At 47.2% G+C, this 22,307-nt stretch overlaps 1 protein-coding gene across 24 annotated transcripts in view; it reads left to right on the top strand.

The window, feature by feature from the left end:
• Positions 1-22,307, top strand: part of ABLIM1 (actin binding LIM protein 1) — a 245,521-nt gene that overhangs the window by 198,189 nt on the left and 25,025 nt on the right. For 14 of the 24 annotated variants that reach the window (XR_002829088.1, XR_002829089.1, XM_014455312.2 and 11 more), the window contains 6 exons: positions 1,267-1,325; positions 3,625-3,708; positions 12,430-12,507; positions 13,465-13,620; positions 15,616-15,651; positions 18,094-18,223. Coding sequence is in view for 22 of the 24 variants with exons in the window: in XM_014455312.2 (XP_014310798.1) it covers positions 1,267-1,325; positions 3,625-3,708; positions 12,430-12,507; positions 13,465-13,620; positions 15,616-15,651; positions 18,094-18,223 (543 nt within the window). In the remaining 2 variants the exon portion in view is untranslated. The remainder of the gene's footprint in view (positions 1-1,266; positions 1,326-3,624; positions 3,709-12,429; positions 12,508-13,464; positions 13,621-15,615; positions 15,652-18,093; positions 18,224-22,307) is intronic. The other 10 variants (XM_023753390.1, XM_023753386.1, XM_023753385.1 and 7 more) reach the window with 2 other exon arrangements.

The raw sequence follows: 22,307 nt of genomic DNA, 5'->3' as shown, positions 1-22,307 counted from the left end.
GGTTAATTTGGTGTCTTTTCAAGTACAAACAGAATGCTGTTTAAAGAGATAAAGATTTCGACAACGAAATGTAGATACCCTCGTATTCTTAGAGATTCTTATTCCTTATATATCATTTACTCACTGCCTTCGATTTAGCAACTCTATTTGCTTGAATCTTTTTAAGTGCTCCTTCTGGTTCTCCCACCCATCCCCACATTTGAACATGTCCTATGTGTAGGTCTTGGCCATAATTTATAAAGGACATATATATCTGGGCATACAAAATTATACATGCAGGCTTGAATTTTTACAAGATAACAGCTTCCTATGAGATATACGTGTTTTGCTTAGTTCTGGGACCATCCTTAAAAATATTTGTGCCCCAAGGAAGGGAGACATTGACCCAGAAACAGAAAATGACATGTAAGTAATAGCTTCTCTAGTTTAACAGTCAATATTTTTTTAAGTTAGGTAAAAGTTTGAAAGAAGAAGGAAACTTTTTGGATTTGTAACGTAACTGTCCGCCTTTCTACTCGTTGGTCCGATATCCCGTATCTGGGTAGATGACTACATATAACTGGATCAACAACACATTCAGTGAGTTTTGCTCCTGAATGTAGGCGACCTGGTTGCACTTCATTTCCCTCATCTAAACTGCGGGTTGTTCTGATGTTATATAAACATGCTGATGGCTCCTATTTCTGAAAATAATTGTAGCTTGCAGTAAGCACACAGACAATACTTTTAAAGGATAATAATATGGTCAGGGGGGAAAAAAACACAGTCAAGAACTACATATCCCTTGCATGAAAACACTTACGCCCAGCTAGTCATCTCTGCGGTCAAGAATTATGACCTTTCCAGCCGGTGTGGCTCAGTGGTTGAACACTGACCTATGAACCAAGAGGCCACTATTTGTTCAATCCCAGGTTAGGGCACATGCCCAGATTATGGGCTCAATCCCCACTGTGGGGGGTGCAGGAGGCAGCTGATCGATATTTCTCTCTCCTTGATGTTTCTATCTCTCTATCCCTCTCCCTGCCTCTCTCTCTAAAATCAATGAGAACATTTTTTTAAAGCAATCTTGACCTTTATCGGGCAAGCTCCGACAAGGTGAGGGAAATTCACCCGGAGTTTGGATTGGTCCTAGGTCACATGGCACAGGGCTCCAGCTCTCCCCTGTGCTGGGGAGAGAGGGATGAACCCTTCGTACAAGTTCTGTCTAACAGACCCAAGGCTCTGTTCTATTTCCCCTGCTCTTAATGGTGCCTTATGTCTCTCCAGGTTCTACCGTTTGGCATCCCGACTGTAAGCAGTCTACCAAGACGGAGGAAAAGCTGCGGGTAAGGACATCATTCGAGATGTGTGATGGCAGGTGCACTGGCAAGCCATGTGTTCCCTAGTGGCTGGTTCTTGGGGCGGGAGTGTGGGTGAAATCACGTGGCCATGAGTTTTTTCCTCTATCGCAGACCAAGCTGAAAGGTCTTTTGGTCAGGGAAGGAGGGTCCCTCCTACCTTACATTGATTGTGTGTGTTTTGTCCCAAGTGCTTGTGTTGGACCAAGGAAGGCTTGCCTCACTAGTCAGGTTCCTAGGAAAGCATTCAAGGGAAACGTCAAATCCTCCAGATGTGAAGGAAAATGATTCATGACATCCTCGTTCCAACATCTGGCAACGTCCTCGCTGGACATTTTTATGCTTAGTCCATAATGCAGCACTCCAACTCAGACTCCACATCCAGTGCTCAGCTCTCCGTACATCTGACTACCCTCTCACATCCAGCCTCACCCAGGAGCCTCCATCTCCAAACGCTGATGGTTTGGGGAAGTAATGACGAGGCCAGGCGTGGCAGTGTGGACACGTGTGCTGGGTGGCTTTAGAACTTAACTCTTAGATACCGTCAAAGTGTTCTGGTAACTATCCTAGACCACCTAGCACACGGGCAAAAGGATGGACCCTCTTAACTTTGTCTTCTAAAGCCCGCCGGCCTTAGTCCATCTCAGAGCACCACCAGGGGACACAATTTTATTTGTTTCCGAAGCAAAGGGTCTACACAGTTGTCAGGTCATTATCGGGATCTGTATCCTGTTCAGGCACCCCCAGTTTTTCACCTGAGCAATAATCAGATGGGATCCAGACCCCAGGCCCTCCATTTAGCTAACTGAGCGGTGCCCTTGGAAAAGCTGGCGTTTGACTGTAATCCACATGGTGTCTCAGGGAAGAGAATGGACTGAATTTATTTTGAAGGCCAGACTAGAGTGTGGTCTCATTTCTCCACAGTCTGCCATTAACAGGCATAAGAAGCTGTGTGTGTAACCCCAGTAGGAGCACACTTTAAGTGGAGGGGGAAAAAAGCCACTTTTTTCTCAGAATAATTGAGCAAAGATAAGACAAACTGAAAAATCATGTGCCCCAGTATCAGGACGGTTTGGGTTTCTGGTTTGACATATAGTGTCAACTTGAGCACATGTATAGCCCTCACTGCTGGGCCCGTGTTTGGGCTCCAGATTCTGGGATCTTTGAGGAACCACGGATGCTATGGCAACAGGGTATCTTTATAAACTACTAGAATGTTAAAGATGGTGCTTATTGTCACTTTTATCATAAAAATGTAAAATTCACAACATGGCTTGGGGATCCTGCCCAGAAACCACCCAAGTAGCCAGTGGTTTGCACTGTCTTCTGAATAATCTTTTTATTTCATCCCCTATGAAGTCTGTGGGAGACCAAGGCAAGCATGCTAATGAGGCCAGACTGCATGGAAGGGGGTCTTTTCTCTTGAAGGAAGGAATCCTTGAGTTTGCAGATGGTGTTACTAAAGTGATTTTTTTTTTTAAAAATCAACGCTTTTAATTGCATCTTGAGGGGACTCTCTGGATAAGCTTATGAAAACAACTAGTGACTAGTTCCACCCGTTCTAGCCAAGGGGGCTCTTGTTCCTCCTTCATTTCTTGAAGCTTTACCAGAGAATTCCAAAGCTCCTCCCCTACAGCCCACATTTACCGCTTGCGAGGCCAGGGCCGCCCTCGGCTCGGTCACCTTTGGGACGTCAGTAGTGAGGAGAATGACGTACCTCCAAGGGGAAGTGGTCCCGATCGGCCTCGAGGGGGGTACGTGCCGACGTGGTGAGACCTACAGGGGGACTGGTGTCTGAATGAGGGAATGCGTGTTGTGCTCTCTGACGGGTGTGTCTGAGGTCACAGATCTCGAGCCCAGATTTCCAGGCCTTTTCCCGGGTGTCCTGTTAGTGCAGTTGCCATAGCAAAAGAAAAATGTTTTAGAGTCTTTCAGCAGCACCACGGAGTGAGCCACATTCTTGATGTTGGAAAACTCACAGGGGGTGTTTGTTACAACAGATTCTTAAGGGGACATCTCTCAATGGCTTCACTGGCTTCTTCCACTTCATAGGGGATGTTTAGGCCAAAATAAATGGGGGTGGAACGTAGGCAACCATGCTGCATCTTGGATACTAGTTAATATGCTTCAAACACGGGCCCCAAACATACACATTCACACACGTCCACTAAAGCGACGACCCTTGGTGTTTACTGTCAAATCTGTTTTCCCCAGGGCGTTTTTCTAGTGTTTCCGAATTGAGTTTATGTCTCTGTTCATTCTTCCTTTGTTTCCTGTTTCACGGCAGCCGCCAAACACTCGGCATTCTCCCTCCGATTTCTTTTATCCCAAAAGTCTGATCCGACGCACAGGACGGTCTCCGTCGCTGCAGGTTGGCACTGTGTGTGGGCCAGGCTTCTGCCGCTCTCCCTCCCGTGCTGCTTCTCCCACGTAACCGCCCGGCCCCCCGCTTCCTCTCACCCCACAGAGTGCACCTCACGTCTGACTCTGGCTGTCTTCTCTGATCGGCCTTTTCCTGTAGAACAGTGGCTACAGCGTTGTCTTGATTAAAGCAGACACCTTAGAAGCTACCCGTGTGGTCCCGTGTTCACACGTTTGTTCATTGAACAAATAATTTGCCAAGCACCAGGCATAGTGTGGGCTGGATGCTATAACGTAGACTAGTCGGGAAGAGCAGACAGATAGGTAAATAATTATGGAAACATATCACAGGAAGTGGATCGCATCGATCAGGGCGGGTCAGATGAGCAAACGGTTGCAGGGGGCACTTCCTCGAGGCTGGACGAGACAGGGGTGCCCAGAAGGGAACAGCAAAAGCATGGTGCTGGGCACAGGCTTGGGTAGGGAGTGGTTTGGCTCATAAAGAGGTGGTGAATTAGGAGAAGAAACAAATGAGACCTGGCACCTATCCTTCAAAGGCTAAGAGATTTACTTACTCTCATCCACTCTTTCAGAGAATTCCTGTGTGAGAGCTATCCTTATTCCCATTTTACAGATGGAGAGACTGAGACTTACCGTAGTTAAGTAATTTACCGAGAGTTACCCACCGATAAGTGGAAGGGCTGGGATTAGAACCCATAATTCATGTTCTTTCCACTATTGCACAAGGGGAGAGAGAGAGGAAGCTGGGAAGACAGAGAGACGAGCGCATTAAATGCTGGCTAAGTCTGATGGCAGCATGACCCGTCGGGGTCCCACAGAAGCAGGGAGCATGCAGCCAGCTCCACAGATGAGCAGCGAGGCAGGAGATGGTGCTCCCAGCACAGATGCGGCCATCTCTCGGCGTCTCTGAGAATCAGTTGAAACCTTGGCCTGTTGAATGACAAAGTGACCTTCCACACCCCCCTTTGCACAGACGAAGCCCATCAGAGGGCAGTGCCGCTCCCGCCTGGGCTCCGCCGGCGCCTCTGCCCTGGGCCTGCCAGGCCCGCACTCAGGAGGAGAAGCGTTTCGGTTTAAACTTCTCCTTGGAATGAATTGAAACGCAGTTAGATGTATCGAGCTCTAAAGTGGGAGGAAATCTTTCAGACATCAACCCCCTAAGCTGCTTCGTCCACAGAATGGAGTCAGCCCTCGGCTGCGCAGGCCATCGGCAGGGCTCCCCCAGACTCCAGGCCTCGGGGCTGTTGCGTTGGCCCGTGATGCTGGGTGCCTCCAGCGTGGGCTTGTCATGTGACTTTCATTCTGTCCTAACGCTTCAGCTCCAGCGGTGGGGTTTCCCATAAAGTGGAATTATAGTCTTGTGAGCCAAAGATCGTCCCCACTGTAAGTGAGAGTGCTCAGAATGAGTGCCTCTCCTCGGCAAGAAGTGGCTTTTTCAATCATTTTGGGGTGTCTGGCCCCCAATAGGGTACTTTATAACTCAAAGAGTGTTCTATTTCACCAGCCTAAGGCTGCAACCAGGTGATGCCTCCTCGTGACTTGGAGGGAAAGACCACCATCAAGTGTGAAGTATTTTGGTTTGCACCAGACCCTTACATTTAAGAGATGCGGAGCATGGCGAGAAGTGGTGGGTCAGAGAGAGAGAGAGACCTGTCTTGAGTAACTTCTCTCTTCCTATCCTGTTATTCAAAGGGGACATCTGATCCCCGTTATCCAGCCGTAAATATCAAGTCACCGGTGGCTCCTTCACAGAAAGCTGGAGCTGTAGACAGTTTGGGACCTGGCAGAGAAAACAGGCCTTTGGCCGAGGTCCCCTCCACCCCGTGCCACTGAAGAGCTGGGTGTGAAGAGCAGATTGGGTCTATAGGTCACACTCAGTACTGAGCGCTTGCAGTTCCTGTTGCCATTCACTGTAGACAAAGCTCATGATGTCCCCGGGACCACCTTTGGAATAACTGGAGGGGACACTTGCTTTCATTCTGAAAGTGGGCTTCTCTGCTGTGGCTTTGGAGTCTAAGCATGAAAGGGCTGCCATGCAAACTGGATGTGAGGTTTTGTTTCTTTTGGAACTAACATTCACCTGTCATAACATACGCTCCTCCAAACCTGTAACACAGGGGTCGGCAAAAGTAGGGTCACAGTTCTGAGTACGCAAAACAGAGTTTATTCTGGTATTATTATTTGTTACTGTATTATTTTCCATACCAACAACTGTAAACCTACATTTGCCCAACCCTGTATACAAAATACCATGTGTATATTTTATATAAATAGATATTTAATCCACACCCAAGTTTATGTTTTACTGATTATTTTAGAGAAAGGGCAAGGGAGAAATGAGAAAGAGAGAGAGAAGTATCGATGTATGAGAGAAACATTGAGCTGTAGCCTCCCCTCCCGTATGTGCCCCCACTGTAGATTGAACCTCAGCCTAGACATGTGTCCTGACCGGGAATCCAACCAGCAATCCTTCGGTGCATGGGACAATGGTCCAACCAACTGAGCCACACAGGCCGGGGCTCGTGTGTATATTTTTTTAAAGGAGCTCATTAGGGCCTTATGTATGTCTAGAACAAAGGAAATCATATCGTGGATTTTTGTTTTATGAAGGTCGCTACAATACATGCTGCGTTATTCCCAGCTTTCGCCCTGTTCGAATGTTTTGTTCTTGTTGGTCTTTACAATCCATCAGGATGTGTAGGTCACGATGGATGCTGGAGAGACAGTGAGGCCTCCCGGCCGTAGTGAAGGCTGATGGTATCTGTGAAACTCTCCAGAGAAGGGGCTTGTGCCCTTTGGCCCCTCCTGCTTCCTCTGAAACACAAATTCCTGTTTCCAAAGTAGTTGGTCTCACCCTTTCTGGAGAGTCAGCGTTTGCAGGTTTTAAAAGTATTCCTTCTTCTGCAGCGACCACCGCCTTGTCTAGTGAACGTCAACAAAAACCCAAGGCAGGTACTGTCAACCTCAGCGGCACTCTGTAAGGTGTCAGTCACCTCTGACAGTAGTTGTCCCGTAGGTGCTCATAAGATCTGTCCCATCTGGTTGCCAGCTGCCTGTAGTGTCTCCCCTTCTTAGAGCATGGCTTTGGGTGAATGCAAAGTAGATGAAGTAGTTGTTGCATCCTGCTCCTGCTGAGTGGGGAGGGCGGGGGCAGTGAGGGGCCTGCCGGCACTCGCCTTCTAAGACTGGACGAGGCGTGCATCTGTGGCCATAATCGAAAGTAAATGGAAAATGTCGTTTCTCTGCTCACTCGCCAGGCAGAGCTCTGGTAAGTTTGTTTGTTTGTTTTTAATGGGCAATATTTGAAGGATGACAAGAGCTGGAGTCGAAACAGATCTTCAGTGTAATTTTCAGCCTGTGACTCTGCCCTCTGAATGGTAGGACAGATGGACAATGTCAACACCTAGGGGGAATCAGCTGAAAGGTGGTTAGAGGGCTTTTTTTTAGATTTCATACAGAAAACAGAAAGACATGCATTTTCAAGCATCTGCTGTTAGTGATCAAATGCCATTTTTTCTCCTTCCCCTTGAAATGAACTACTTAGTCTACTGGTAAGACCTCTCTTTGTTGGTGGGGTTATTTTTGTTTGTTTGTTTTGAGGAAAATAAAAATCTTTATTGAAATCAAAAGTGAGTGCTTGACAGTTTGCTAAGGAAATAAATGTAGGTCATACAGGCCCCTTCTTCACCAGAGATTGAGTGAGGACTGCCCATACAACTAGAAGGATCTTATGTTGCCAAATACGATGAAATGATTTGGCTAATCTTATTGGGAAAATACTCTGAGAGGTCACAGCCATTCACAACCTTTTCCATATCTGTATGCCTTCTCCACCCTTCCCTCGCTCCCCATCCCCCCTCGCCGCTCCCCTTTTCTGTTTCTGTTTCTTTTTTTTCTTCTTTTGGCCAAAGAACTGGATTTTTCCAGCTGTGCTTTCAAGTTGTTGTTTTCTGCAAAGCTGAAGGAAAAGGTGCTTAAAGAAAAGCTGGTAAATGGCATATGCCTTCAACAGCTTCGTCACGGTCCTTGTTTCCTGTCTCTGTGGGCATGCCGCAGGGGAGAAATATTTGAAATTATCTTCATTTATAATGTAGGCAAGAGAGTCCTTTTGTTCGTCATAACTTTCACAGAGGATTCCAGAAACAAAGTCTGTTGGCCCAGTGGGTTGTTGAATGCATGTAGTAACTTCTGGGTCTCTGTTGTTAGCCTGGATAGCTGAGTGGGTTGAAATAGTAACTCAGGTTAAATAATGGTGCGCAAGGATCATCTGCAGAAATGCGGATCATCAGTAAACTTTTGTCACCGCCCAATGGGGTGACGTAGAGTAAGTTAGCGGTAAAGAAGGGATTTTAAAGAAGGAAAGCATGTCAGGAGCTTGTGCTTTTGAGGTTGACACGCGTTTCCGTTTGAGTGGATTTGAGCGGCTCTGTTGGGAGACAGCTCTGGGCCATTTGATGATGTTTGATGGGTAGAGACCCTCACTCAGCAGGTTTTGTGTTAATTAGGAAAAATACAGCAGGAAGAGGAAAAGGGGTTCTTTGAACAATAAACAAGATATTTATTTAAAATGCAACATGTTAAAGTTCTAGATCTTTAGAATCAAAATGTAAAATTCCAAATACTGAAGACTGAAACTCTAATAGTTCCGTTCTTCAAAGTACTTTTATGATCGTCCTAAGGGAGAGACCTCTAATCTCTGCTGATTGAACAAACACACTTTGGGGGCCACGAGGGAATGTGACAAAAAGCAGTGATCCCGCGTGCACTTCAGCCTTGAGCGCAGGTCAAAGGGCAGCCAGCCAGCCCTGTCCTGGCAGATGAGACGGGCCCGGGCAAGGTCACCGGTCAGCGCCAGATGCACAGAAGGGCATTAATGACTGGCGCTGAGACCTAGGCAGGACGGCACTGCCTGGGAGGATACAGAACCACCTCCGAGGGGCCTTCTCAAGAGGGGGAGGCCATTTGTGAGCTCCAGGTAGGACCGCTGCCCCATGGCCTGCGATAAGTTACTTAACATCTGAGTTCTGATGGAGCCACCTACGTGTGGCAGCTGCGGAGAGCTCTAGGGAAGTCTGATCTACGCAGCTCACATTGTAAAGGACTGTCCTCCCTTGAGCAGAACAGAGTCAGCGCCGTCCTTCATGTTTCAGATTAACTGGCTACGAAACCCAGTCTGACGTCAAATGTCTGGGAAGTGCCAGGCAAGATGCTTGAGCTTTAGATGTACTGTCTCATTCCTCCCTGAGAAGTGGGGGCTGTCAGTACCCTCTCCTCCGTTCTATAAATGGGGACGTTGAAGCCCAAGGAAGTGGAGAGAGAGAGAGAGAGAGAGAGAGAGAGAGAGAGAAAGAAGAAAACTTCATGTAATGTCACACAACCGGTAGAGCCAAGATTTTGAACTAGCCTTTCACCTCGCTATATTACAGGATACAAAGTTGTGTTTTATCCCATTAGTTCATTTTAGACAGGAAAGCAGAGAAGAGCTATTGTACGAAAATAGGCAAGTGAGACTATAGTTCACCCATACACAAGATGCCTGCGGAAGTGAATGTCACAGCGAGATCAGGAGATCAGGATGAAGCAGAAGCAAACAGTGGTGAGCGCAATGAAAGGAAGAGCCGTGCTGAACCCCCAAGAGACTTGAGCGTTTCTCAAACATCGCTAAGGAGTCCGACGATGCACATGGCGCGCGAGTGATCTCCAGCAAGAGCCCGAGCCTCGGTGGATGTGGTGAACATTGACTTGACCTTGAAAACTATCTGATTCTAAAACTCTAAAATATTTACTTTGGAATCAGAGACTCTTGGGCAGGGGTATACAGATTGGAAGTGATTCTGATCTGAATACCAGTAAAGAGTCAAATGAGACAATAAAAATTCAGGTTGGTGGATAACTCTTAAACCCTTAAACCCAGCAATATGCTAGTAAATGAAGCAGATAGATGCTTCTGAGAACGCTGGCATGCCTCACTGGACCATCTGATCCAGGGAGGGAGCAAGGCCGAGAGAGACCGAGCGGAAACAGGCTGGCTCAGCCACGGGGCCTCGTCTCTTCCAGGGAAGAGAGCATTACAGACCCTCCGACGTGCACTCGTGTTCTCCAGCTGTGTTCCTGTGAGCACGCGCAGGGCAGGAGAGAACAAAACACTGCGGAGCCGGCCCAGGTGCATTGTTACAGCAAAGGCAGAAAGAATCCCTGACCCACATTTGGCAAAAAGTCAGGATGAGTAACGTGGGCGAGACCCTCAGGCTCAGTGTGCACGTGGTTATTCACACGGTGTCCTAGATGCTGTTCGTGAAAACAGGCCTTTGTCATAGCAACGCCAGTAACTGAAGACATCTGACTGCCCTGCATCCTCCCCTGCCCCACCCCAACACAGCCAGTCAGTGTGGGGTCCTCACCCCACCCCAGTGCAGTCAGCCAGTGTGGGGTCCCTACCCCACCCAGCACAGCCAGCCACTGTGGGGTTCCCTACCCCACCCAGCACAGCCAGCCACTGTGGGGTTCCTACCCCACCCAGCACAGAGCGCTAGAGCAGGGTTCTCACCCCACCCCAGCATGGGGAGCTAGTGGCAATAAAAGTATTTTCCGTTTGCAGGCACTCTTTTCTGCTACTTGATCTCAATATTTTTCATTTCCACCTCCTCTGTCCCATAGCTATGTTGATGGGAAAAAAATGGCCCCAGTTACCTTATGCTTGGGGGAATTTTAGTGCAGGATGAAGAGCTTGGGCTGTCCCCCGGGTTCAGATCCTGACACTTGCCTGCCTGTGTGGCTTGGAGCATGCGTCCTTTTTCCTCATCTGTGGAGTAAGCAACCGGCCTCATGGGGCTATTGAATGGTTAAATGAGACCAGCCTGGGAAGGGCCTGCACAGTAAGTGGGCAATAACTATTAGCTGCTCTTAGCATTCTCCTGTTGTTCCTTAAGAGGTTTCACTTTGACATTGGGTTTGGCCAATAGTAGCTCCAGATCACTGGAAGCTGAGGACAGCCTGTGGCTCATTTGTGCGCCCCGCAGGGTGCGTATTCGCTCAGCTTTACCAAGGCTGGCGTCTCTTTTTAATGGAGGGCTGGCCTTGGTGTCACTTCTGTGTGTTGATTAGGAAATGGATCAAGGAAACGGACTTGCGAGTACTGTAATTATGTGAATCCTTTCTCAATGTACTCAGATTGGGGCATTTTCTCATATTGCGACATGCCTGTGGCTGGAAAATTGTAACTAGAAGGAAAGTGCTTATACGTGGCAGGCCTTGGGGGGGCGGGGGGCAGACGCCCTGAGCCTGGCACAGGCCCACCTATGCTCGGTATGAGTCCCCACCCCCACCCGCCCTCCTTCTCAGAGACCAGAGACCTGGCTGAGACGATCAGTGCTTCCTGTCAGAGTGAGTCCAGTCACTGCCGGCCTGTGTGGGCCGGGGAGGTGGGGCGGGGGCTCTCACCGTTTCAGAGCTGAGTTACTTAGTGATGCCACATCCTGGTTCTTAGGAGTCCTTTTCACTCGGTGACATTCCTATTCAAGGTGCTAAAAAGCAGTGGAAACTTCCCTAAAGTAGATCTAGAACTTACCTTCTCCAAGACAGAGCTACAGGGAGAGCAGGTCCTCCGAGACCAGGCCTTTTCCAGAAGGGGCCGAGCTGCGGTAGGAGGCAGTGAGTCCGGCTCATGCATTTCCCTCCCGCCCCTGTCACCACAGGGTTCTCTAAACATCTGCTCTAAAGAGGAGTTTCTCTTATCTTCCCTAGCGGCTGACCGGTGTAACTGGGCTCAAGTTATGTCTTTAATATAAGTCAAGTGCCCACACACAGAGTGTTTGTTTAAAATTAATTCATTCTAGCTCATTCCCTCAACAAATATGTGCATCCTCTTTGTACTTGTGCAAATCATTGGGCATATACTGTGAAAAAATAAACCCTATGTGGACAGAGATCACAACTAAAGTTAATGAGGGAGATAGGCATGATGCAAGGAAACCAATAACCATGAAGTTATACATTTTATTCCTGAAGGAGAAGAGTGGCACTATGAGAAAATAACCAGGGCAATCAGCTCCGGATTGAAAAGTCAGGGAGGGCTTCTTTGAGGAGGTGACATTTAAGCTAAGACTGAAGGAGGGGGAGAGGGAATCAACTAAGTAACATTGGGGCTCAGGGCATTTCAGACACAGAGGGAGCAGCGAGGTAAGAGCCCTGAGCAGGCACCAGGTCCTGTGAGCGATGGGGTAGCAGAGAACAGCAGGGACCAAATCCTGAGGCCCAGGAGTGTGATTTTGTTCTAAGAGGACACCGAGGCCAAAGCAGGATGATGATGATCCAAATTATGTTCTTAAAGGCCTCTCGGGCCACTGGGTACCAAGTAGATTCAGAAAGAGCCAGAATGAAGGCAGAACCCCACAGAGGAGGTCATGGTCACAGTCGAGATGCGGAGGTGGTGGCAGGGGGTTGTGGCAATGCAGACAGAGAGAAACGTGCTTGCAGGCAGAGCCAGGACCTGTAGGGGACAAGGGAGAGAAGGTAGAAAGCACCCCCACCCCCTGCACTTTCACGGCTGACTGCGCAGCTAGCTATCCACCTTTCTCTCCAGGTTATTCAGTAAAGTTACAAATCTCTCCTTTTTTAACCAGCTTGGTTTTGAGCAAAGCTTAGGGACTCAGGCCAGTCTTGAATCTGCAGCCGTGGCCTGAAATCTTACACGTCACTGTCTGTTTCACAGCCCACCAGGACTTCCTCCGAAAGCATCTATTCCAGACCAGGCTCCAGCATCCCAGGGTCCCCGGGCCACACTATCTATGTAAGTCTCCGCTTCTGGAAGGGACTTCCGGGTCCGGCGAGGTAGCCGTCGTCATAGTGGATGGATAATCAAAATGGAATGATTCAAAACGACTTCTGTTTCTCTTCTGAGACCATTTTTGTAGATCAGCCTTCTCAATCATGTTCTCCTTCAGGAACTTAAATTTATCTGTGAACCTGACCATCCTGAGCTATCAAGTAGATGAGCCATAACATGCAGAAATACGATGCAAGACTTAAAAACTATTCTGCCTAGCTTGCAGCTAGATATTTGGGGATTAATGATACACTTTATTTATTTATTTATTTATTTATTTATTTATTTATTTTTGGTTAATCCTCACCTGAGGATATTTTTTCCATTGATTTTTAGAGAATGGAAGGGAGGGAGGAAGAGAGAGAAGGAAACATCAATATGAGAAAAACACATTGTATGGTTGCTTCCACACACCCCAACCAGGGCCAGGGATCAAACCTGCAGCCTAGGAACATGCCCTTGGCCAGGAATCGAATCTGAGATACTTTTGGTGTGCAGATCAACGCTCTAACCATTGAGCACACGGGCCAGGGCAAATTATACACTTTATATTGAGTATTCTTAAATTCTGCCACCAAGGTATTTAAGTATTTAGTTATTGGTTAAATATGCAGTTATTGATGTTAGCCAGGTGGGAGTTTTCCTTCTCTGGAGTAAATTTAGGGAATTATCCTGAGGGTGTACAGGCTTCTGTACTTGATGAATTCCATACAGACTTTTTCCTAAGCTTTTGATGACTTATAGTTTTAATGTGATTAATATATAAGGGGCAACTTTCTAGAGTTCACCTGCGCTAAGCTAGGTGTTTTGTTTTTTGTCTATTTTTAAGGTTGTCGCTTTTTGAGCACGTAATGAAAATCACAGACAGCAGTTCCCCGGAGGTGAGACTGCAGAGTAACCTTTCTCTCTGCTCTTTGCCAGGCAAAAGTGGACAACGAAATCCTGGATTACAAGGACTTAGCAGCCATTCCCAAGGTCAAGGCAATTTATGATATCGAACGTCCAGATCTTATTACCTATGAGCCTTTCTACACTTCCGGCTATGATGACAAGCAGGAGAGACAGAGCCAGGGGGAGGTAAGAAGTTCCTACAAGTTGTGAGTCATGCAACAGCTTACGTCTCTTTTGTCATGTGTATAAGAACTACCGTTTGGAATCCAGGCCAGTCAGAGGGTCCTTTTGATTGCACACTATTCGCAGCCTTCCATCCCAGGTGCTTCAAGGTCCTCAAAAACCTGTGCTTGGCCTCAGGAGGTAACAGACAGGCAGGGGAGCAGACCAACCGCACGAAAACCAGGGGAAGGACGAGTAAGCATTTGTACCGGGTGGTAGGATAGAGGAGCTGGCCTGCTGAGGAGGCCAAGCTCACAGGGGAGTCTGTGAGCTGCACGGAAGGAATAAGGCAGGAGGGTCTTCTGGGTGGGGGTGGCGGGGTGGGGAGGTCTGGTCTTGGGGCCAGCTGAACTATATTTATGGGGATCATGAGAGAGAGTACACCCCGCAATTTTGACAGCTGCAGTTTTTAACACAGGGTGGTAATTAGTATGTGCAAAAATAGAAGAATTTCGAGAGATGGTGCCACAATATAGTTCAGGCGTATGTGCCAGGGTTCTGGAATCAAATCACCCGGCGTAACCTGGGGACACCACATGCTGGTTGCATGAGGTTAGCCATGTGATAACCATGGTGACCTAGTTTCTTCACCTGCACAACAGGGTAATGACAGAATCTCCCTCCGGGTGACAGTGAGGGTTAAATTAACTACCAACTCAAGATTAATATATATATCATATCTAAGCAGTTATTATCTGTGAAAGCTCATGTATATGAACTAACCTTTTGTAGCAGTTAGCAGAGAGCCAGGCTGGCGGTAAATATTCAGCCGTGACCGTTGTTACTGGTTTGTACCTGTCCCCTAGGGGTGTGCTAATGCTTTCCCAGCCGACCATCCTGCTGCTGGGCCAGCGCCACTGAGCCTGGGGGCCTCCCCTCTCCCTCCCCTGGGGCTGGAAGTTTCCTGCTGTCGCCTCCTACCTGGGTCTCTGGGCTCTGCTGTATTTTCCCTGGACTAAATTATTTTTTCCTCTAAATTTGTTTCCCTGTTATTTTTTAAACCGGAATCACGTACACAGTAGTTTGAGTTCACTCAGATATACTTAAGTTCTGGTCTGAAATCAGCCGTTCAACCAAGGTGGAAACAGACTGTAAATGTAACATCACACAGTGCCATGCGATCTTAGATGAAGAAAAGGCGTGAAAATGGGACTTTGTTTAATTTGTTCACAATTATTACATAATATTTATTTTGTAATTATATTTACTTATAGTCCTATTTCTGTTTATTTAGAAATATCATATATTGTTCTTTTTTATTTATTTTCCGATCTGGGTTTTACTCTGCATTGAAATGGTCCGTTTTCACGTAGTGCCATCTAGTGGTCAAATAGGCATAGCTGCACCTGCGGCCACTCAAAGGCAGCTGTAGGAGCTACTTGTTAATGTATTCCTTCGGTTATTAACACTTCCTTCATAGAATCCTTATACTGCCATTCTAGAAACACCGGAGGAGTAAACTTGAAATTCTGGGTGTCTTAGAAAATAGGGGTAGGGCGGAGCCTGAAGGTGAATGGTGGTAAGGTTGGCAAGGCCACCAGGGCAGGATGCCACAGACCTGGTCCTTACAGGCCTGTTTTGGTCATCAAACCATTGTATGTGATTGCTGTGCTTATCATTTAGTTAATAATCATGTTCACTGAATTCTGTAGACACTGTAACTCAAAGTAGTAAACAGCACTGGTTGAGCATAGAGGGGGAATAACTCCCATTTGTCTAGCTCAACCACATGTATTTATCAAAACCCGTGGTTCTTAGGCAGGAACATGCGCCACAGTCACCCGGGAACTGTGTGCCTGCCGAGCCCCACTCTCAACTCGCTGCATCAGGAACGGGGGCAGGCAAGGGGTGCTGGCGCGTGTATTTGGAATAATGTTTCCAGGTGATGCTGACAAACAACACTAATGAAAACTGACAAGTTAATAAACATAGTGATTTTTAATTCTCTTATTCTTCTAGTCTCCAAGGACTTTGTCTCCTACTCCATCCGCAGAAGTAAGTGCCATTCTTGAAATTTATAGTGGGTGGAGCTGGGGAGTTGCTCGGACCTGTCCTAGCCTAGGATTTGGGGGAAAGGACATTAAAAAAAGAACAGAAAAACTGCGTGAGATTATGATGAATTAGAGGCGTGGTGCACAAAATTTGTGCACTCAGGGAGGGGGGCCCTCAGTCTGGCCTGCACCCTCTCGCAGTCCAGGAGCCCTTGGGGGATGTCTGACTGCCACGGAGGTGGGAGAAGCTACCACCGCTGTGCTCGCCAGCCATGAGCCCGGCTTCTGGCTGAGAGGCGTTCCCCCTGTGGGAGCGCACTGACCACCAGGGGACAGCTCCTGCGTTGAGCATCTGCCCCCCTGGTGGTCAGCGTGCATCATAGCAACCGGTCATTCCGCCGATAGGTCGATTTGTATATTAGCCTTTTATTATATAGGTTGTAGGCCTACTCGCAGGTAAGATAGGGCTATAAGGCACAGCAGCAAAGTTCTCTTTACATGGAGACTGTGGGGTAACATCAGCCTATGGCCTGCGTCTGTGCTTCTGAGTGGTAGGAAGGGTCTACAGGGAGTGAGGCCACTTGTCCCAACATGAGGCTCTCTCCCCTTACCCATAGTTACTGACCCAAATCCTAGCAGACTGGATTATCTGAAATGGCCAACAGTGGTCATAGTGTGTCCTATGAACAGCCACCTTCATAGGAAGCCACACCTTTTAGCCTAAAATAAATGATCTTTTCCCCCTTCTCTGGGTAAACAGACTTTACAGTGGCTGTAGTACCGATCTCCAAAATATAACAACTCCCTCACACTGTACCCCACATCCCAGTGTCAGGAGTTTCTAGGTTTACCCTCCACCCACATTCACTACCTACTTGGTGACCAGTGGCTTTCTGTCGTCCCTGCATAATTTTCCTTTGCGGGGTGGCTCTGAGACTAGTGGCCTAAGCTCAGACCAGCCCAGACCTGAGCGTGGTCCAGCGCCAAGTCGGCCCCAGCCATTTCTTTCATTGTAGCCATTGCAGCTAATAACCAAGGGACTGTGTGTCTATTGTGCTTTCTATTATTTTGCATTTCCTTATGTATCCAATGAGCAAACTCCTCCGGAGTTAGATCTAGCCCCACCTAAAAATAAAAATAACTATAAATAAAATCAATAATCTTGTCTCAAAACCAAGCAACTTTCTGGATCTTCGACATAAAACTGAACTGATCTTAAGTAATTGCTATAACGATACAGGAAAAACTCGGTAGTATTCTGATGGTCTGTGGCTGCGGCCTGTGAATAATCAATTTCTATTAGCATTCTAATCATTACAGCTGAAGTTATGAAGAATTAACTTCTCTGATTGACCAGTTGTAAGATTCAGGCACATTATCTGGGGAATTTTTGTTTCGTTGTTGTTTTTATTTGATTTATTGTGACAGCCCGTTAGGATCAAGCCAAAACCTCTTGCCATGTGCTTTCAGATTTCACGCAGCCCTGGGTGCTGAGGTTTTAACATAGTCATTGCTCACACACGCTTCCCACCTTCTATTGTGTCAGCAGAAACTTCATGGGTCAACAAATTCCTGAAATGCCAAGCATTCTAGTACTCTTGTCATCCTTTAAACAGTGATATATTACGTTGATGCGTGGGGCTTTTTGCCCTTTATACCTAATACATTATTTTCTAGACTTGGACATGGGTGACATGCTGATGGTGTTATTATGCCCTCATTTACTTAATTGCTCCCCAACTTGCTGAGCTTGTAATACAAAGTTTTCTCCTTAAAAATGGTGGTATTTTAAATATCTTTGAGTAAATTCTAAAGATCATTTAAAGATCTTTTTTTATTATTTCCTTGGAATATGTTTCCCAAAGTCGAAAGAATGACTGAGGCCACCACCAGCTTGTTCTCTGGGGAAATCGGCTTAAAATGTCACCAGATGAGTGTTGTGGACACTGGGCTGGCGGTCAGAACAGGGGCTGAGACTAGAGCAGGAGGTGGGCTCTGAGGCGGGCTCTGCCTGTACAAGCTACACTCGTACCCATGGGTCTCTTACGTGCTCGGAATCTTCTGGAACAAGGGGAAGCAATAGCATGTGTCCCACCTTCCTTATTGTGCAGGTCTGATGAATCGATGTATGTGAGCAAACGTCATAAGCCTAAAAAGTCCAACACACACGTAGTCATTGGAATTACTCCCTTATCCCAGAGCTCTGTCAACACTGGAGTCTGTCATGCCTACTTGTCAGAATTGGGGTAAACGCAAGTACGACAGGTCTTGAACAGAAGGCATGAACCACGGATGCTCGTCTGCATGATGTTTAAGGACTAGGGCCCTGAAGTATATCCATGAGCCCCTGGGTAGCTTTCGTGGGACTCGACATCGACATCACTTGAACGTGACCGTGGCCCGAGTGCACGCTTTGTGCCCACGCTTTCTCGCACTGTGTTTCCAGGGGTACCAGGACGCTCGGGACCGGATGATGCACCGGTCCACCAGCCAGGGCTCCATCAACTCCCCGGTGTACAGCCGCCACAGCTACACTCCCACCACGTCCCGCTCTCCCCAGCATTTCCACAGACCTGGTAAGGCCGCTGCTCCCAGGGTTCGCTCTGTATGATAGTCCGCGTTTCTGTGTGATGCTTTCTCCCTGTCGCTGAGAGCTGGCTGCCGAATACTGACCCCTCTTCCAGAAAAAAAACCACACACACAAAAAAAAACACCTCCTATTGACTATAGTTTGTGTTGCATCTTTTCTTAAAACAGAGTTACTTTGTGGTTATATTCATTATGATTTATTAAATAATTACACTTGGACAGGGAACGACTGTAAGCAAAGAAGGGTGTTTTGGGGTTTTGTTTTGTTTTCCTTTAGTCTTGAAGATCTCATCCCTTTTAGACTTTAATGAAGATCTCCAAAAGAAACTATTTTGATGTACCTTTTAGGCACATCGGCCTCATCCAAGATCCAGTATTAGCCATTTGTTGGTGGGTTTATTCCGTTTCTCTTCTCCAGCACGTGGTGTTACCAAGCATGCTTGGTTAAGCACCTCCTAGAACAAAGTATTGTATACAAGCTCAGGGTTGTATATTACTTTTATGATACATTCCAACCCTAAGATTTTGAATCAGACTTGGAAAACATTAGAGATATATTGTGAGAGATAATATGACGTTGTAACGCACTGCCGTTGACCTTTATCTGTGCAGAATTTGACGCCTGTTAGTGGGTGTCTCATATGGGGAGTAAAAAAGAATGGGGGATCCCAGCACAGATCCAGAATTGCCCAAGAAAGGGATTCCCAAAGGAAGACTTGGGCCTTTTGAACAAACTCGTGATTAGTGATGACATGCATCTATGAAAACTTCTGCACGGCTGATGAGGCCAAACCCCCTTATATGCTAACCTACTTGACAAAATAAACCCAAAGAAAATGAATAAAATGTAAAAGGATTGCAATCTTTTCTCAAGAGCCATAGATTCGATGCTATTAGAGGAATGAATTTTTATTATTTGATCCTTCAGTAATGTATAGTGTTTTTTTCTAGACTCAATACTTTGTTGAGATACAGTCATTTTCATATTGAAGTTAATGAGAATTTTCAGGCAATGAATTCCTTTCTCTTTTCATGTACAATATATTCATTTCATGTGTGCCCTGGAGCTGGGTCTGGATGTAAGCCTTTGTCCATCTGGGTGGCAGGAAATCCTTTAAGCTGCCACCCTGTGTGTGGGCATGTTGCTGAGGGAGGTCACTGAGACCCCAACCAGGACCTTGTCAGATGACACAGGGCTGCTGGGAAATTGTTCCGGAGCCCTCTGAAGGGGAGGGAGGGGTCAGTCAGGGGCAGTGCTTCCCTTCAAGGCCGTGTCCTGATTGAGCACTCGAAAGTTTTCATCTGTCCCGGTCACGGTTCTAACGTCAGTAGCCTTCAGAAATTCCCCCTTCTCCGTATCCCTCCTCTCCTTCACAGTGTATGACAGATACGCGATGCCAATGCTCAGGGTTTCTAAGCATTTTTTCAAGGTCTGCCCTAGTGAAGTGAAGCTGGTGTGGTCCTGATAGCACAGCTGTGGTCTGTATAGGGGTGGGGAACGTCTGGCCCGCAGGCCGTGTAAGGTTCCCAAAATCATTTGGTCTGGCCCTACCAAGGCTTTAGGGGTGAGTTAATTAAATGTTTGACCAAACAGCAGGCTAATCTTTAAGTTGGTAATTTTGTATGGCCCACGAACAACGTGATAAATATCCACATGGCCCTTGCCGGAGAAAAGGTTCCCCACCCCTGGTAGAGCACCTCAAGTTATCCACTCCGAAGGTCCTAGATGCCAGGCGAGGATGCAGGGCCCCTGGGCTCAGCTTTAATGTCTGTCCTTCTTCCGAGAGAACAGTGCTGCCACTACCCGGTTCTCGGGATCCTAAGCAGTTCTTTGACACCCAGGGAACACAGACAGGGGTGGGGTCTTTTTCCTGCGTCAGCAAAATAAAATTAGACTTCCAGGGGGAAGATGTGCAGCTTAAAAAAGTAAAAAGAATCTGTCCCTTACACATCAGTCCTTCTTTTCAAGGTTCCTGCAATGACTGGCACTTTTTGGACATGTGCTTCCGAGGTTCTGGTTTGTCAGTTGCTTTTTAAAAACAGCTGTTTTGGGGTCTAAATGATGTGCCCGGTACTGGCTGACCCATAGCTGGTGGCATCCTAATGGGGGGCAGGGGGTGCGTCTTGGTGGCCGATCCTTCTCGCTAAGGCCCTTCATTCTCAGAGAGTGCCTCTGTACCAACCTGAGCCTGGGTATCTGCAAGTTCTCCCCACTTGCCTAACCCTTAGCAGGAGCTTCCTTAACCCTTTTGCCTTCCTCCCTTTTCAGACTCCTGATGAATGATCTTGATCCTCCCTCCGCTCTCCCCCCCCCCCCCCAAAGCCCCTTGGAACGATGCCTGGGCCCTGCTCCTGTGTTAATTTCTGTTCTTCTCTTCTGTTTCCACCTCGCCCGCCCCGCCTCCTTGCCGCCCAGAGCTGCTGTCTCCTGGTGTGCAGAGGTTGTCCTACCTGCGCACCAGCAGCCTCAGCTCCGCACACAGCGACTCCCGCCCCAACTCCCCCTTCCGACACACTTCATCCCCCAGGTCAAAGGTAAGGAGGCAGGCTTCCAGGCAGCACCGCCTGCTGGAGAGTTATTAGCACCGGGAAGGCTAATAAGGCGATCTCCAAGGGTCAGCCTGAGCTCCCCTGGCATGCCTGCCTGTGTGGCGCCTGCACCAGCCGTGCCTTAGAACTGGCATAGCACCTCCCGGTGGAGAAACATGTCACTTCTAAGGGCCCTCGATGAGGAAACAGGAAGTTTGTTTACAACCAAAGGTTTATCTATAATATATATTACTATTTTGTTTTTCTGTACGTCAAAAGCAAAATATAATATATAGTTGGGGTATTTGCCTGGTTTTAATATGCGATGTGGCTCAGCAAAACCCAGCGGGATTCAGCAACAGATATTCAAAAGCCGTCCTAATGGTGATGAGCCGCTTAACCACTTACTGATATTAACAACGTTTGGACCGTATAGAAAACATCGACGGCGAAGGAACTTAAATGTCAAGGTTTGAGCCGACCGAGTCATCTTCCGTTGGCCTGCCCTGGTGTCTGCATGAGGGAGGAGCGAGGTTTTGCCTTCTGAACTCTGTTCCTGTCCCCCATTCCTGCCCGTCCCCTTTATGGCATTCCCACTGTTTCCTTCACTGTCCTTTAAGCTTCTGTAGCAGCCCTCCATGGGGCTCTGTTCCCCTCCACCGGGCTCTGTTCCCCTCCACTGGCTGGGGAAGCCAATAGCCCCAAAGGAATAAGGCAATAAACAAGTGTGAACTCCCACAAGGAGGCTAATTCTTTCCATAGCCTTGATTTAAACCAATGAAAGGAGCTAAAAGGGGAGGAGCAGGCAAGCACAGATGTGGTCAGGGGTTTGAGCCAGTCCTAAAGGATTCTCACCTGGTTCCAAGTGCTCGTGTCACTAACGCTTCTGTTCCGTAGCCTAAACGTTGTTGTATTTGAAAGATCGCTTGCAGTCTACTCAAGCTATTTCCTTTTTGTTCGCTCGGATTTTTGAGCATCTGAGTCCTAAAATACAGATGTGTTGTGCTGATCAGCATGTAATCATTTTATGTGTGCTATGCTGGCATTTTCTGTGCCGTGAAAATAACATTGCTGACATGTTTATTGAAGACACACACTATTTGCCATTAACAAAGAGACCCGTCTTTTTTGGTAGATGCAGCACTTTCTAAAATTCTCGACAGATTATTTAAAGTGGTCTTGGAGAGAGAGAGAAAACTTTTTTATATAGATGTAAGATGATACTTTAGACAAGTTTATAAAGCCATAAGAAATTATTGAAGAAACTTCAAAGATGTATTTTAAAGAGACTTGAATATAGAAACCCTTGGCCAAATCAAGATTTTGTTTGTTTTTAATACACCAGGGAAAATATATTTTTAATTCATTGAGATGTAAACGGCCTCGTTTGGTTATGTTTCCTCTTTCAGAAGAGGTCCTTTTCGTAGAAAGAAAAGGGCCGTGTGCCCTGTAAGGTTATTCAAAGTCTGTACAGATAGCACATCACAAAGTCTCCTACACCTTCTGTCTGTGAGCAGCCTTAGGAGAGATGGATGGCCCACC

Source organism: Myotis lucifugus, unplaced genomic scaffold (assembly GCF_000147115.1).
Source record: "Myotis lucifugus unplaced genomic scaffold, Myoluc2.0 scaffold_44, whole genome shotgun sequence".
In the NCBI taxonomy this organism is placed as follows: domain Eukaryota; kingdom Metazoa; phylum Chordata; class Mammalia; order Chiroptera; family Vespertilionidae; genus Myotis; species Myotis lucifugus.
Note: the sequence above shows the minus strand (reverse complement) of the source record. Positions and strands in the feature narration are given on the sequence as shown.